We start from the raw sequence: 16,259 nt of genomic DNA, 5'->3' as shown, positions 1-16,259 counted from the left end.
ATAAGACTGAAGGCGATTTACTTAGTATGAACCACGGTATATGTATATAGCTGGCATATAAAATTCCTTCAATTCAATATGAAAACGATAATAATATTTTTTCGGTATCCAAATTCCATAAGTTACCCAGAAAAAAAGATGCTGAAATTGTTTACCTATGTGAGATAGTTGTCAAGCAAGCTGACGTCAGACACGAATGCCGAAATGTACTGCAAACAAACCAGATAGCTAATGATCTAGCATATCCCACCTTACTGGGTTTTGAAAAGTCAGATGGAAAAGTAAAATGGAGATTCTACATTTGATACACGAAACTGCAAGAAAATACTAGAGTAAAAAACAGCATTTTTGGTACAGTTGAATTGAGTGTAATTAATCCAACACCTTAAATATATCGTATAAACTGAGTAGATATTACCTCCATTCCTGATAGCTAATCTAGAAAATCGCATTTGATGTTATTTGATAAACAATTCAATTTCCCGTGGAGATCCGGGTTAGAGTAGGTCTCCAGTAACCTTTGATTGTTGTAAGAGGTGATTAAATAGGGCGGTTCTTTGGATGAGACCGCAAAAATCGAGATCCTGTGTCACAGCAGAAGTGGCACGATAGAGATCCTTCCCTGTTCAAAGACCACAAGCGTCGGGCATAGACCTAACCTTTGCAGCCTTATACCGGCAATGGTGACGTCCCCATATGAGTGAGATATTCTCGAAAGGAATATTCAATATTCAATCTATTTATCTATTTTCATATTGAATATTTCGACGGGGCGTAAAAGAAAACAAATTAATCAATCATATTAAATACATCTATATCACATTGAAATTTATATCAATTTAATCACTGATGTTTTCCGCGTCATATACTGGTTTCACAACCACACGACATCATAAACGACAAAGAAGTGACGTCATTTTGAAACGTATCTGTAATGTAATGAAATTTTGGCAATATGGAGACGTCGACAGCATTTTTGGCGCATTGTTGTGTAGATAGTGGTCACACATACTCTGAAGAAGAAATATAGCATGTTAAAAACTACTTCAAATATTTCGTTTAAAGTACTATAACTCTTGGCTATCGATAATCAGATATAACATGCATGTATAATATAATTGTATCCTATTTGGCAAAACCCAATGGAACTAAACTCCGTTGATACTTCTTACCGAACAATTCTCACCCGATCCTTGTTTGCCATGTTACAACACGGAGTTTGTTTGGAAACATTACCTGTAGTGTGCGATACTGTATAACACGTGTACTGATGATGGACAGAAACACATGCTCATGTAAAAGTACATATCAAATCTAGCATTATCATATCTTTCGAAGTGATGGAAATACAATTAAATGATTTCCCTAGATAGGTTTAAAGCTAACACTATTTTCAACTCCTCACAACCTGAAATAGAAACAACAAACGTTAACAGTATATGTGGTGGGACAACTTACTTATGTTATTACATTGGAATGGCGTGAAATCGATTTTTATTGTATTTGATAATTTATAAAACACATAAAGATAATACAACATAGTTGTTTAAAAGAACAAAGCTAAAATAAACATCAATCAAGAAAATGAGTTATAGATAAAAACACAAAGCGATACGTGACACAATGACTACACACAACTCACACACACTGCTTTCACACTGGTGTAATTCGAAGCCGATATCAGAGTATAATATCAAATTAAACAGAATTGCTTTGGATATGAAAAAAGGATAGTATGTTTTTAAATTTAATATGCAATGTACATGAATGCATACAATTCATCGTTTAAAGATCATGAAAAAAAAACACACCAAATTTTAGAAAATCTAAATGAAATTGTACTCACTAATGATAGGACTGAAATGTTAAATGAAAGATTCTATTAAAAACATGCAGTTCAATATGAATATTATATCTTCATAAACTGAATACTGCGGAATAATGAAGTTTTCTGGGGCTCAAGTTTCGTGGATTTGTGGGTACCCCCTTCCCTTGAATCTGAAATCGCAACGAAATTAAAAATATATGTGGTTCAACTTACACAAGCCATATTCACGAAAATTGTCCCTAGCGACTTCGAAAATTTCCGCTCTATCTGGCATTGCATGTCTACCATGTTCGCAATTGTGCCGTTGACGGGGAATTAAGCTTTCAAACCTATATAGGTCAAGTCAGGTCGGATAACAAAAGTTGTAAACATCAATTTGATCAACCAAAATTTCACATCAAAACTTTAGAAATATTCCAAGAACCTACGATTCACTGTCGCACCAAACATAATGTCTTGATTTAGAGTTCAAAATACCTATCAACGTATTGTTATAGATGATGATGTAGAGTGGAATCTGGTTATATACTCGTGTCTGAAATGTTAACCTGACGTCAACATCAAGTCGACTCTGTATAACAATTCCTTAAACATACAACTCTCAAAAGAAGGTAACTCAATATAGGAATGCCTTCTTAATTATAAGCAATCCGATACAAAATTATCTAAATATTTCAATATTCATATTTGCTAATCGTATATTATTTCAAAATCTACCATTTTTATTTTATTTTTAATGTCTCATGCATATTTTAGTGAAACTTTCATGCATTATTTATCTCCGTGCAATGCGGTTTAGAATAAGTTTATGTAGTACTGAGCCATATCAACATGTCCTCTGATGGGGAAAGTACTGCGAATATCATCTTAATGAGTGTTATATTCTTGATATGGAGGTTGAGAGTTATGGAGACAACATTTGATCAAACGTAATGTCTTTTTCTTATTTTCAGTCTACCTGTAGACGTCTAATAAGTTATTGGGTTTACCTTGCACTTTCCAATAAGTTGACAATTGCTGTCCATTATTTTTAAGAACGGATAGTATCTGTCCTTTCTCCAAAAATAATGGATATCAATTGTTAACTTATTGGAAACCTACTGGTAACCTTTTCACTATAAGTGGACTTTCTTCTATATAAAAGCCTAAAAAGGATTGTGTAACAAAAATGTTTTAAATAACCGTATAGGGCGCACGAAAATGTTCAAGGATAATACTGAGGAACAAAAGTGAAACCCATGTGAACTTCGTATACATATATTAGATATTGTGATGAGAACACAGTTTAAATGGTGTGACGTGTACATAATTTGGATGGTTTGGCGTGTACACAGTTTAGATGGATTTGGAGTGATGTGCACACACTTTACATTGTGTGACGTGCACACAATTTAGATGGTGTGACGTGTACCCAGTTTACGTTGTGTGACGTGTACACAGTTTACGTGGACTTGGGTTGACGTGTACAAAAATTAGATGGTATGATGTGTACAGTTTAGATGGTGAACATAGTTGAGAGGGTATCGCCTGCACATAGTTTGGCATGGCTATTTTAATGCCTACTTACATGCAAGCAACTGTGTAATTGGTAAATTCATGGCAGGTATATCCGGCTACGCAGACATTTTGTGAGTCCATAACAGAGCATCCGTCACTTGAATTTGTGATAATAACTAGAAAATATACAGAAATGATATACCAATTAATCATTTTAGAGAAAGTGTATTATTTCAATGTTTATGTAATTCCATATTCAAATATAAATATTATTACCCATTGCTAAAACATAAACACTAAAACAAAATGTCTGCTTACCGGCGCCGTGGGATGAATGTTGTAGAGTTGCAGACGTCACGTTCACCACTTCTCCTGAATAGTTAACGAGGATCAAACCATTGACAAGTTTATACACGGTGTCCACGACGAGAACCTTTGATTCCAAATTGTCTGGTATGATGAGATCGAAATTGACGATTAAACTGCCTGTACTGCTCAGCAAAGAAAACGTGTTCGACCATTAACATTGTACTATTTTTTTAAATAATACATTTCAGCACCTAAGCATACCATTTTTCATCATCTCTGTTCGCAATTGACGATTAAACTGCCTGTACTATTCAAAGGAAAGGTATTCAACCATTAATATTATACTTTTTTATTTAAAAAAACTAATATATCTCAGGTAAATCATAATCATCACATTATTCCTCATCAATGTTCAAAATCGCTCATTTTCGTTGAATTTATGGAATGGTTTAATTCATCGTGTACAGCGCAACTACGCAATGCACCTAGCGCAAATAAAAAGAACATCCCTTTCAACATGACCTATTGATGGTATTTAACAGCATACAACGTGCTTCACGAGATCTACACGATTCAGCGGATGATTGTTTTAAATTCCAAATCTTCACAAATCATTAAGAGAAATTATCACGGATAATTAAGAAACACAAGGTAAGTGTATTTCATTAGGACCGTGCACATGATCCGTAGTGTTGAGGCCATCATATACTTTACCTGAAAAGGGTTCGAATACACCACACTATATACACCCTGTTTAAAGCTGACATGAATTAAGAAATACATGCACATTTCTCATCTTATCCGCCGTATTTCTTTCAGGTAGCCTAATTTACTTTACCCTTATATGCCCCAAATGACATTGTCACACCTGAGTGATTTTCTAGCTGGACTCGACCAGTGCACATATCTGATAGTAATGCATAGGGAATGAGAAATAAATAAAATCACGTTTCGAAACATCATGCATTGCTCAAAATTACAAAATATATATTGTATATTAGTGAAACATTCTGAAAGTTTAGATAATTTAGACCAAAATGTGAATGCAAAAAAAGTTTTTCTTGCATACTTGCAAGAGCATGCCAGTATTTGCAGTTTATTATGAAATAAATGCAGAAAAATCATTTGCCCATTTCATACTGATAGAATGAAATAAGCAAAGGGCATAAAATATATATTTTGTAAAATACAGGTACACCGTGTACATATGCAAAATTTGTAATGCATATAGCATGCTCGCCAAAAAAACCCGCATCAAATGTGGACATATATTCAACAGGTACCAGAGATGTGCACTTACCGAAAATGTTAGATTATCTTTATTCTGATAAATCCAAGAAACAAAATGATAAATTCCGTTTGTATCCCGACATAACTATACAACACGTTGTCATTCCTTTACACAGACTGCGACACATTTCGCCCGTGCCAATGATAAAGTCTTCAATCAGGGGAGATGTCAGAGTCGAATATTTTTCATGTATTGAATGCTTGACTCATGATCAGGGGTTTTGCAGTATATAGAAATCAGGAATCTGATCATGCACGTACATATACACCAAGTATCTGGTTGGATGATAAATAATAATGATAATAAATTCACTTTGTAAAGCGTAAAATCCATATTGCTCTATACGCTATTTAAATAACAATAAAATAAGTAAAATAAGTTGTATAAGAACAAATGACTAGTAGGTGAAGATAGGGAGTCTGTTATGATTGCACAACATAGTAATTTTGATACATTAATTGCATGCACAATTAAAAAAATTACCGACGATCACATACAAACGTAGATACGTATATAGATTATAAGACTCTCTTATGAGTAACCATGAAATATAAGGTAATTCTACCCGAGGGTTGCTAAAAAAGCTTAGTTCCAACTTTACATGTAGAAGACTTTGTATGTTAGAATTATTTTGTCTGCAAGATTCGTCCCCGAAAATGTAGAACTATAATCTTTCGGTCAGAGCAGAAATGAATTCATTTTGAAGTGCATCTACATGTAGATTGGATGCAAGTGCGAGTTTCTTTCTTTTAATTTCGTCAGACTCATTAGAAGAAGAAAAAACCTCTAGAACTATGCAGTTTTGTTTTTAATCATATCGAGATCAATATATGAATCCGGATATGAGTTATGTAATGGTTTTTCGTGACCAAATAGATATTGATGCTACTAATCAACAAATAAAATATGTCTACCTTTGCAAATAACACTTATGCATTCATGAAATAGTATACTGACATTGTATCATATCAAATAAATCTTCAACACGAATTTCACTGATTTATAAATTCGTGGCATACTAATTTTGACTACGGATTGTTCCGTTTATCTGATCAAGATATAGGGCTCACGGTGGGTGTGACCGGTCGACAGGGGATGCTTACTCCTCGTTGGCACCTGATCCCACCTCTGGTGTGTCCAGGGGTTCGTGTTTGCCCAACTATCTATTTTGCATTGCTTATGGGATTTGTGAGACTGATCACAGTTTGTTATCTTCACATTTCACTGATATCTTATCGAATAAATTTGAATTTGAAATGTCGACAATGGTATGCCTATTTTCAGTATTTATCTACGAAATGAAAATGGTTATGCATAAATTACACTCAAGCCTAAAAGTAATCATTATGGCATATTACAGAAACGTTAAAACAAACATATGTGATAGTCCTGCAATGCATGCATGCGATTTTTCTGAATACATGTACATGTATTTATACATGTATATTCGTGAATGAAGTTCCTACGCTTAAAAAATAATCTTGGTCTTTATGCATTTTGTTTTGTGATTTGGTTTACCATTCCTTACACCATGTAAATGAAGGAAACTTGGTAAGTGTTGCGATTCTACATCATACAATCAATAATATACATATGTAGCAACGTAAAAGGTAATAACCCGGCATGTATCGTCATTTTTCAGTAGATTAAACACAATTTGTATTCGATGCCATACTTCGTATGCCTAATGTTTACGTATACATGTTTTTTCCCGGTAGCATGACTTTTACAAATGGAAATAACAAGTATTTAGATCCGCCACTGTCAGTATTATTATGACATACGTTAAAACGTAGACATTACGTCACATATCATCTTACCCTGCCTTTCATAAACATTGCACTTCGTTAAACATTACACCTAATGGTGCACTGAATTTTGGAGCTAGGAGGCCACAAGATTAGGATGATAATCCACGTAAGTTCACAATCATAGTCCAAGACGAGACTTGGCGAGATCTCAGTCATTTTTGACAAGGGACTTCTGGGATTGGCGTCAACAATTTTCTTGTTAAAGATTTAGAATTAGCTCGGATTATTCCCCGCGCTCTAGTCATAAGAGCTCGCAGTAGCGCTGCGCTCGCTATTATATAAGAAAATTCAAGCTGGGGTCAAGTGGGGTCACCAACTATATCTTTTATTTGCATTACAAAATAACAAATAAAAAAATGTTAATAAAGGCTGGAGACAGGCCCCCTTTGTCGCCTCCCCTAGATTCTATGTACCCGATAACGACGCAGAATATCAATTATCACATTTTGCAGTAGTACAATTTCCATCGAGTTTGACACAGAATGTAATAACGCAAAATGGCCTTGACACATGTATACAAAATTTATTGAGCTCCAGATTAGCATAAACTGAAGTAATTGAAGATAATGATAGTTTATTACATTTTGAATCGTTATTACATTTTGTGTTGCTACATGCCCTTATGAAATGACATAACGATCGTGGATTTTATATCTATTATTTTTTTTTTTACTAAGTAATGATTTCTTTTTATATAAAGTGGTAGAATATAGTAAAAGAAATTCATACACATTGAATATGAAAAATATGAAAAATATCGATTATATATTTCTAATCGCAATGCCAACTTGTATAAATATACAGTCAAGCACTTTGTGTGGTAGGCATGCTATATTTCTGGATAGAAAGTTTGTATTATGATAAGGTGGATTAGTTTTGTTATGCTGGGAAATCATTATTTTGAATCTTATTCCATATTCAACATATATATCGCAGTAGTCATGTTCAAAGGGGACCTCTCACCCCTAAATAAAAGACAAAATAAAACTTCTCTATTGAAAGGTAAGTGAGAAGTAAATAACATCAGCCAAACAGATCATCATCTAAATCTCTCTCTCTCTCTCTCTCTCTCTCTCTCTCTCTCTCTCTCTAACTATTCTCATACACTCGTGCAATGTTGTACAGTGGAGCCTCGGTAATCCGGACGCCATTAATCCGGACGCTTCACCTTCCGGACGATTTTTCTAGGGAACGGAATTTTTATACATTATTTTGCATCATTAATCCGGAAATTCGCGTTCCGGATCCGGACGGTCACTTTTTACTACAAAACGTTATAATGCATTGAAAATTGTACCATTAATCCGGACGGTAATTTTGTTTAGGGAAAGTCTGTGTCGGACAATTTTAGCATGGCATATATTATAAAGAAAACACGCCAAACTGTCTAATTGAAGCGATTACCTGTACCCTGTCAAGACCTCCCTCCAATTAGGTGGTGTGTGATGATAAGTCCGTTAGATAGCACGTGCCGATCGAGACATTGTATTGAAAATTTTCGCACATAAGATCTTTATTGCGTGTAGTGTTGAATTTTGTAAATAAATCTGTAGCATATTATTTTATAGTCTTGATCAATACCCTAATAGTATTAATAAATTAAACATCATGCCGTAATGATAAGTTTTTTTTTTAATTGCTACACATATCAGTTGTGCTGATTCGTAAATTGATATCGGCTTATTCAAATCTAAAGAGTGTAGATTATACTTCTAGATTCTGGATTTTATACTGTTGATTGGCGTGAAATATACATGTATGTTCATGCACATGTATATGTAGTATAAGGTTTTAACGTTTAGAATGTCACGCATGTAGAATGTACCTATGTACGATTGATTCTTGTTACGATGTTGTAGAGCTTTATTGCTTTGAATTTTTAAACTCTGGGTAGAAGTGAGAAAATTACCATTTTAAGGAAACTGACAACTAAATTCTGTATGTACCAGTAATGTTAGTTTCACCCGAGTTTTGTTCCGTTATTATCGCATCATGGAAATAATAGGTGCATGTGACTAGATCAAAGCAGTTGTAGGTCTTGATATTACGAGCTTAAATGATTTTGTTCTCCAAATATTGTCTTGGATAATTATAGAATAAGAAATATAAACTCTGACAGATTGAATTTTGATTAAAGAATGTTGTCAACTGACATGATAATCACGAAATTCTTATATCAACTTTGGACGATGAAGATTGTTTTAACAGACCGCCGAACCCGTGAATTGTGACAGATGGAAATTACCGGCCTCTTTAAGAAGGAAAAGAGTGATGAAATGTTTGAAATGTAAATGATTATGTTAGTTACTAATGATTTATTTACTTATAGTTGCATAAAGTGCTTCATTATTTGTTTTAGCGCATACGGTACACAGTTTTGTATATTTATTTGTAGGGATCATATGTATGTACAATGTAAGCACAGGCAAATACACTGAACACGTACATTAAATTTTAGTGCTTTGAAATACATGCAAATGTTAACATTATCATAATTTATTTACTAATGCAAATGGTCAAATCCAATGATAGAATGTGTTTAATTCACTATGCATCAATAAAGTAGGCACATATTGGTTACTTATGTAAAGATAGAAAATATGCGATTCAATTATCCGGACGCTTCATTTATCCGGACGATTTTGCTGGGAACCAAAGTGTCCGGATTAACGAGGCTCCACTGTATATGCAATTTATATGATCATGCACAATTTATGTACCTAAATGATTTCCCGATTCACAAATCCGCAATACTCTGACCAGTAAACCATACGGTATAAGGATTAATGCACAACTCAGGGTAAATATTCTACTCTGATATTTTCCCTAATTGAAGATTGCTGATCGGCACGGACTAAGTGTGTCGCGGTCTGTGCAACAAGTGACAACGTTTTTATGTGAAATACTAATGGAGTTTATCGTTTTGTTTCTTAGATTACACAAATAAAGGGAATTTTACTTCTATTTAGAGTATTTTCGACAAATGTACACGTACATCTGCGGTCATTTACAGATACCCAGTACATGTATTACGAGTAGACCAAGGTAAATAGTCGTCCGCATTCAATGTGTTTTCATGGCGAGCATACATTCACATGTCATGTGCACAGGTTACAGTAGCATTTATATATTTGCATATTGCTTGAAGTGAGTGTAAATGGTATAAATTATATGCCCCCTTTGCTTATTTCATTCTATCAATAGATAAAATGTTTCTCCGCGGGTTTTTTGGTATAATTTTGACACGTTTACTGCAACTGTATATACATTCACGTAAAGAAAGCCATTCTGAATTTATTTATCTAAAGCTTTTAGAATGATTTAGTACTCTACAATATTTTCATTGTAATGTTGAGCACTGCATGGTGTTCTAAAACATTATTGCATTTCTTTGCGATGCCGTATACCTCAGTATCAGAGATGTACGTGTTACCTGTCCAAGGTACCCGCACAGGTAAATCGGAAACACTGATGTGAATTGAAGCCTAGCAAAACGTATCCCCTTATATGTCATGTAAACCCCGATGCATATAACAATATAATATTCTTCTAATATAGCGGATAAGCAGAGAAATATGGTGCACACAGAGAATTCTACTATATTTATTAATTCATGTCAGCTATAATGAAACAATAAGCTGTGACGTTAAATGATATCGATTGGTTCTTAAACTAGATTAGAGCCGGATCATTTCGTTTTGTACGAGAGGTGTGTAAAAACCTTTACTTGATGAAACAGTAGTTGTGTTACATACCTTACGCTGTTTATGACAACTTTCGATCCCTGAACTATGGCACTGTAAATATCTGATATCTACAAAGAACAACAATCATACCATTGATAAAACAGGTTGTTATTGTGAAAAAATCAGTCCATTCCTTTTTCACGAACACGTCATACTGACCGTTTTCTGGACCTTAGTCTTTACGATGATGTATTCTTCTTGTATTGTCAAATTCTCTGTTATGCTCACATCCATTGTTAACATCGTATTATATTTCGTCAAATTTGATCCTGAAATGACACAAAAAATACCAGTTATTGAATATTGTACAAACATATTGATAAACATCTAAAGTGAATTCTAATTCATCTTATTGCTGTATCTTTTTTATCTTATTAGTGTGACGACATTTACTACTGTTCATTTACACTTTTTACAATTAATATGCATTAGGGTATTTCATAATTCGATTCTGCACTATTAAAAAGGTTTTTTTACAGGAATAACCAAAATATCGTTTTCGGACATGTGTAAAATAGCATCGCAAAAATACTTTTTGATGCTAGCTGCATTGTATATTATAAGAATCGAAAAGCTGTGACGACGAACCTTTCTTTATGTACATATACTCTAGTCAGTCTAGTGAATATTTTATGAAAGTGTATAACGTCATGATGATCAATCAAAAGTCAAAATGCAAATACATATACAAAATAAACAATTTCTGAATTACATTCATGGATTGTAGTTATGATATCAAAACACTGCAAATTGATTACGATCAAACAGAATTATATTTGTATATTGGCTTCCTTTATGTTATTCGTATTATACTACAAGCGAAGAGAAAAAACACATGTACATGATGTGTACATGGTAAATAAATGAGCAGGCGATGGCTAACCACTGTAAGCCTTTCATGGAATTAGGTTTTGGTCCACGAATTTGGGAATTTTGTGCAATAAAGGGTGTCAGTTAGTCAGGATAATATAGATATGGAAGAAAAATTGCAGCTTAGTTAGTTCGATCTTCGAGCTTATCAAAAGTGTGATAGGATGCAAAATAAGTATTGTGTCAGTCAAACTGCAATAAGTTGAGAAGAGCCCCCCCCCCCTCCCCCCAAGTGAGAGATAATTGTGTTACCTCCTGAAGAATTCTAAGAATACTCTTTTAAAACTTTTTATATCTTTTTTCAGAAGCTATCGAAAACCGGAATAGTGTTGATATATTTGTTGCTTTTTCTAAATTTTATGAAAGTATCCATTAGGATCACGTAATAACGTCACGTTGTAGCGACTACCTGTCAGTACGTTAAGAGGAACATAATTCTGAAGCAATTACTTTCATGGTTCTTGTAGCTTAAAGGATATATGGGCTGGTTGTATACCCATCGTAAAACTTTATTTCTGAAGACAAAAACTCTGTGTAATTCATTCATAGACAAACGTGGCTTTAAATCAAGATTTCTACATGTGGTGCTTACAACATTTCCTTAAGTCATTTATGGACATTCCTTCTATATGTTTTACTCAAGACAGTTTACCAAAGTTTGAAGGGAACACATTTTTCAGTGATCTGTACTTACTTTCTGAACAATTAGTTCCACTATATTCAACATCACATTGGCAGCTATAGCCATTGATCATATCAGTACAGGTTCCATTGTTCAGACATGGTTTCACGCCACATTCATTTATATCTACATGGTAAAAGTACCATTATTTAAAAACGTAATATAATTATTTTAGAAAGTGTGTATTTGTATAGATGCGACATAAAATGGTAAAAATAATGCACATCCGTCCCATTTTTTGGTACGAAAATTTGTGCTATTCATCGAAGAGAGATGGACACACATATTGTTTAATTCTGATACAGCATATCTTCAAACGTAAATAAAAGAAACTGTTATGTATACTTCAGTTATTGTATGCATAATGTGTTCTGCTATAGCCTGGTTAGCCCAGTCGTTTATTAAGTCTATACATGTTCCATTGTTTTTATATGGTTCTATTATTGCACACTCAACAATATCTGCATAAAATAACACACGTCTTGCCTTAAATCTAATATGGAAATTATAATTACATTTTCTAATAACAACTCTATATCCCCACTAAAGAAAATGACAAATATGCCCAAACAGCAGAATTCATTTGACATACCAATACTGAAATTCATTCATTAGAAAGCAACATATATGCTATTCATGGTAATTATTCTTCACATATTGAATATTTGTTGCAAAACTCTTACACATAACAAATGAAAATACCAAGTGATGATGTTAATTTCTGAAAAATAAACTAAATAAAGAAACTAGAAATATTCAATTTCAAATATTCAATTATCATTAGTGAACCCTGTTGAAAAGGAATCTATGTAATCGTCGTACTTGCTGTGCAGTTGGTTCCATTAAATCCCGACAGACATTGACATTTATAACCATTAATGTGATCCAAGCATGTTCCATTGTTTTCACAAGGTTTATCAATACATTCATCGATATCTGCAACAATCAGTAAAGAATCGATTAAGAATAATCGTTTTTGCATTCTCTATTACTAAATACTGTTTCCTCGTAGATAATGTAATACAATTAATAAAAATAGCTTCTTCCATATCTAAAAACTGCAATAAATGGATAAACAATCATTTTCTGTGACTGTTCTCTAATTTACTATTTGTCTTTCGTAGACATTGTGATACGTGCGTATAATTAACAACTGCAACAAACGTCTTAAGTATGATAAAAACTTTCATAACTATCACAATGTAATTTCATCAAAGAATGCGAGATATTTGATAAGAAGTACATGTTGTTGTTTAAACACTCCATTTTCTACCTTGATCAATTAACATTGTAATTAATATACACTGGGTAAAATACTTTACTTGTTGAGCAGTTTGTGTCTGAAAAACCAGAAAGACAAACACACAGGTAGTCATTTACAAGGTCCACACACGTTCCATTGTTTTGACAGGGATCTCCAGCACATTCATCGATATCTAAATTCCAAATAGATTTGCAATATATAGCGATCGATAAAATCACCCTAACATACAAATTTTTGGCGAATCATTTTCAACTGTATTCTAAAGAAACTTACTATTTTCGCAGTTAGTTCCATTATATCCCGGAACACATTTACATTCGTAGGTATCAATTTGATCTGTGCATGTCCCATTGTTCTGACAAGGTTCCATTGCACATTCATTTATATCTAAAACGAAACAGTTAGATGATACATAAGCTAAAAAATTCTTTCAACCTAAAACAACGCAAAATAATTAACGTGGTGATTATTTCAGAATTCATGTCTAAGAAAAGCAACGTGAGTAAGTAACAACAACATAAAAAACAAAACTCGTGCGAATGTTGTAACACGTTATGATGAGAAACTCATTTCCTATCCATTCTTATTATAACAACTCCATTTCCTTACAATAAATATCATTTTCTCTGCGAATAGAATTGCCGTGATTCATTTCTTATAATGACAGTATGTGGAAACAGAATCAAATATTCTTTACGAACATTAAACCTTAAACAAACACTCCACAAAACAGAATTTGTCAATTTGAAAATATTTTCTGCATAATTAATGTTACAGGCAGTGAATGGCAAGCATCATATTTCTAAATTGTGTCCCTTCTGTTATATAGACTATATACAATTACTTACTTTCCGTGCAGTTGGTTCCATTAAATCCAGGCACACATTGACATTCGTAAGCATTAATGAGATCCACGCATGTTCCATTGTTCTCACAAGGTTTATCAATACATTCATCGATATCTGCAACAATCAGTAAATAACCGATTAAAAATAATTGTGTTTCCATTCTCTATTTCTAAATACTGTTCCTTCGTAGATAAACAACCTCTGCAATACACATAATTGTCATGATGAAAGCCTTTTACGTACTAATTTCAAGGAATTACTACACTATGTCATATGGAGTAAAGATTTCGTATGTGCATTGCGTTCTCACACACTCACCGTCTGTACAGTTTTTGCCGTTGAATCCTATCACACATTCACATTGGTAATCGTTGATGAGGTCTACACAGGTTCCATTATTCTGGCATGGTCCGTCAAAACACTCATCGATATCTACCAAAATAAGAAAATAACAATGAACACATCACATAATTATCCGTATTTGTTGTTGTATTTGAAAGGGATTGGTAAAATATACTGTACTTGTTGAACAGTTTGTGTCTGCATAACCAGGGACACAGGCACATTGATAGTTGTTTATAAGGTCCACACACATTCCGTTATTTTGACAAGGATCTCCATAACATTCGTTAATATAAATTCCAAAATACATTTACAATATATAGCGATCAATAAAATCATTTAAAACTACAAGTACTTGGCAAATCATTTCCAACTGCATTTTAATGAAACTTATTATTCTCGCAATTAGTTCCATTATATCCCGGAGCACATTTGCATTCGTAGGTATCAATTTGATCTATGCATGTGCCATTGTTCTGACAAGGCTCTGTCGCACATTCATTTATATCTAAAAGCAAATGTTTAGATGATACATACACCGAAAAGCAACGGGTTTATTAAAAAACAAGATATGTTTGTGAAAGACATATGCCTCCGATAATGGTCAATTCCAAAGATGGCCAAGGTCACAGGGACAGATATCGTGGTACAAGTAGTAACATCTTGTCACAAGAAATGCTCATGTGCAAGATGAAAGCTCTAATATTTACCATTTAAAAGTTATGACCAATGACATTTTTTAAAAAAGTAAGTCAAATAACAAGGACAAAAGGTTTAGTACCCACGGAAAGGTCTTGTCACAAGGAATATTTATGTGAAATATCAAAGCTCTAGCACTTACTGTCAACAGTTATTAGCAAGGTTAAAGTTTTTCAAAAGTAGGACAAACTCCAAGGTCAAGGCCACAGGGTCAAACATATTCGTTTGGTACCCACGGAAAAGGTCTTGTCACAAGGAATACTAGTGTGAAATATCAAAGATCTAGCCCTTACTGTTCAAAAGTTATTAGGAAAGGTAAAGTTTCAGACAGAATAAAAATTACAAAATTACGGAATGACAGAATGTCAGACAGGACAAATACAATATGCCCCCCCCTCCCGATCTTCGACCTCGGGGGCATAAAAACACAAATTAAATAAAGTGGTAATTATTTCACATTTATGAAAGGTGAAGAGCAATCCCATAAATCCTACAAGCAATACAAAATAGATAGTTGGGCAAACATGGACCCCTGGACACACCAGAGGTGGGAACAGGTGCCTAGGAGGAGTAAGCATCCCCTGTCGACCGGTCACATCCGCCGTGAGCCTTACAACTTCATCAATTAAACCCACAGGTGCTTGTGTACAATACTGTAGGTCTCATTCCCCCTCCTTGTATTTTTAATGGTATTTCGGGTATATTTTTGACAAAGCCATCTGGCCCAAAATATTTATGTGAAATATCAAAGCTCTAGCACTTACTGTTCAAAAGTTATTAGCAAGGTTAAAGGTTTTAAAAAGTAGGTCAAACTCCAAGGTCAAAGTCACAGGGTCAAATATTTTGGTACCCACGGAAAAGGTCTTGTCACAAGGAATACTAGTGTGAAATATCAAAGCTCTAGCACTTACTGTTCAAAAGTTATTTGCAAGGTTAAAGTTTCAGACAGAATTACAGAATTACGGAATGACAAAATGACAGACAGGACAAAAACAATATGCCCCCGAAATTCGATCTCGGGGGCATAAAGAAACACAAATTAGATGAAGTGGTAATTATTTCACATTTATGT

At 33.8% G+C, this 16,259-nt stretch overlaps 1 protein-coding gene across 8 annotated transcripts in view; it reads right to left on the bottom strand.

Moving 5' to 3' along the window:
• Positions 1-16,259, bottom strand: part of LOC125645869 (neurogenic locus notch homolog protein 1-like) — a 132,422-nt gene that overhangs the window by 732 nt on the left and 115,431 nt on the right. For 5 of the 8 annotated variants that reach the window (XR_008796238.1, XR_008796241.1, XR_008796239.1 and 2 more), the window contains 11 exons: positions 14,465-14,578; positions 14,147-14,260; positions 13,572-13,685; positions 13,357-13,470; positions 12,857-12,970; positions 12,047-12,160; positions 10,642-10,751; positions 10,492-10,550; positions 3,644-3,816; positions 3,396-3,501; positions 156-1,857 (listed from right to left, as the gene is read on the bottom strand). Coding sequence is in view for 1 of the 8 variants with exons in the window: in XM_056141782.1 (XP_055997757.1) it covers positions 1,827-1,857; positions 3,396-3,501; positions 3,644-3,816; positions 10,492-10,550; positions 10,642-10,751; positions 12,047-12,160; positions 12,857-12,970; positions 13,357-13,470; positions 13,572-13,685; positions 14,147-14,260; positions 14,465-14,578 (1,163 nt within the window). In the remaining 7 variants the exon portion in view is untranslated. Of the gene's footprint in view, positions 1-105; positions 1,858-3,395; positions 3,502-3,643; positions 3,817-10,491; positions 10,551-10,641; positions 10,752-12,046; positions 12,161-12,856; positions 12,971-13,356; positions 13,471-13,571; positions 13,686-14,146; positions 14,261-14,464; positions 14,579-14,668; positions 14,997-16,259 lie in introns of those variants that run through there. The other 3 variants (XR_008796237.1, XM_056141782.1, XR_008796242.1) reach the window with 3 other exon arrangements.

Source organism: Ostrea edulis, chromosome 6, assembly GCF_947568905.1.
Source record: "Ostrea edulis chromosome 6, xbOstEdul1.1, whole genome shotgun sequence".
Lineage (NCBI taxonomy): Eukaryota > Metazoa > Mollusca > Bivalvia > Ostreida > Ostreidae > Ostrea > Ostrea edulis.
Note: the sequence above shows the minus strand (reverse complement) of the source record. Positions and strands in the feature narration are given on the sequence as shown.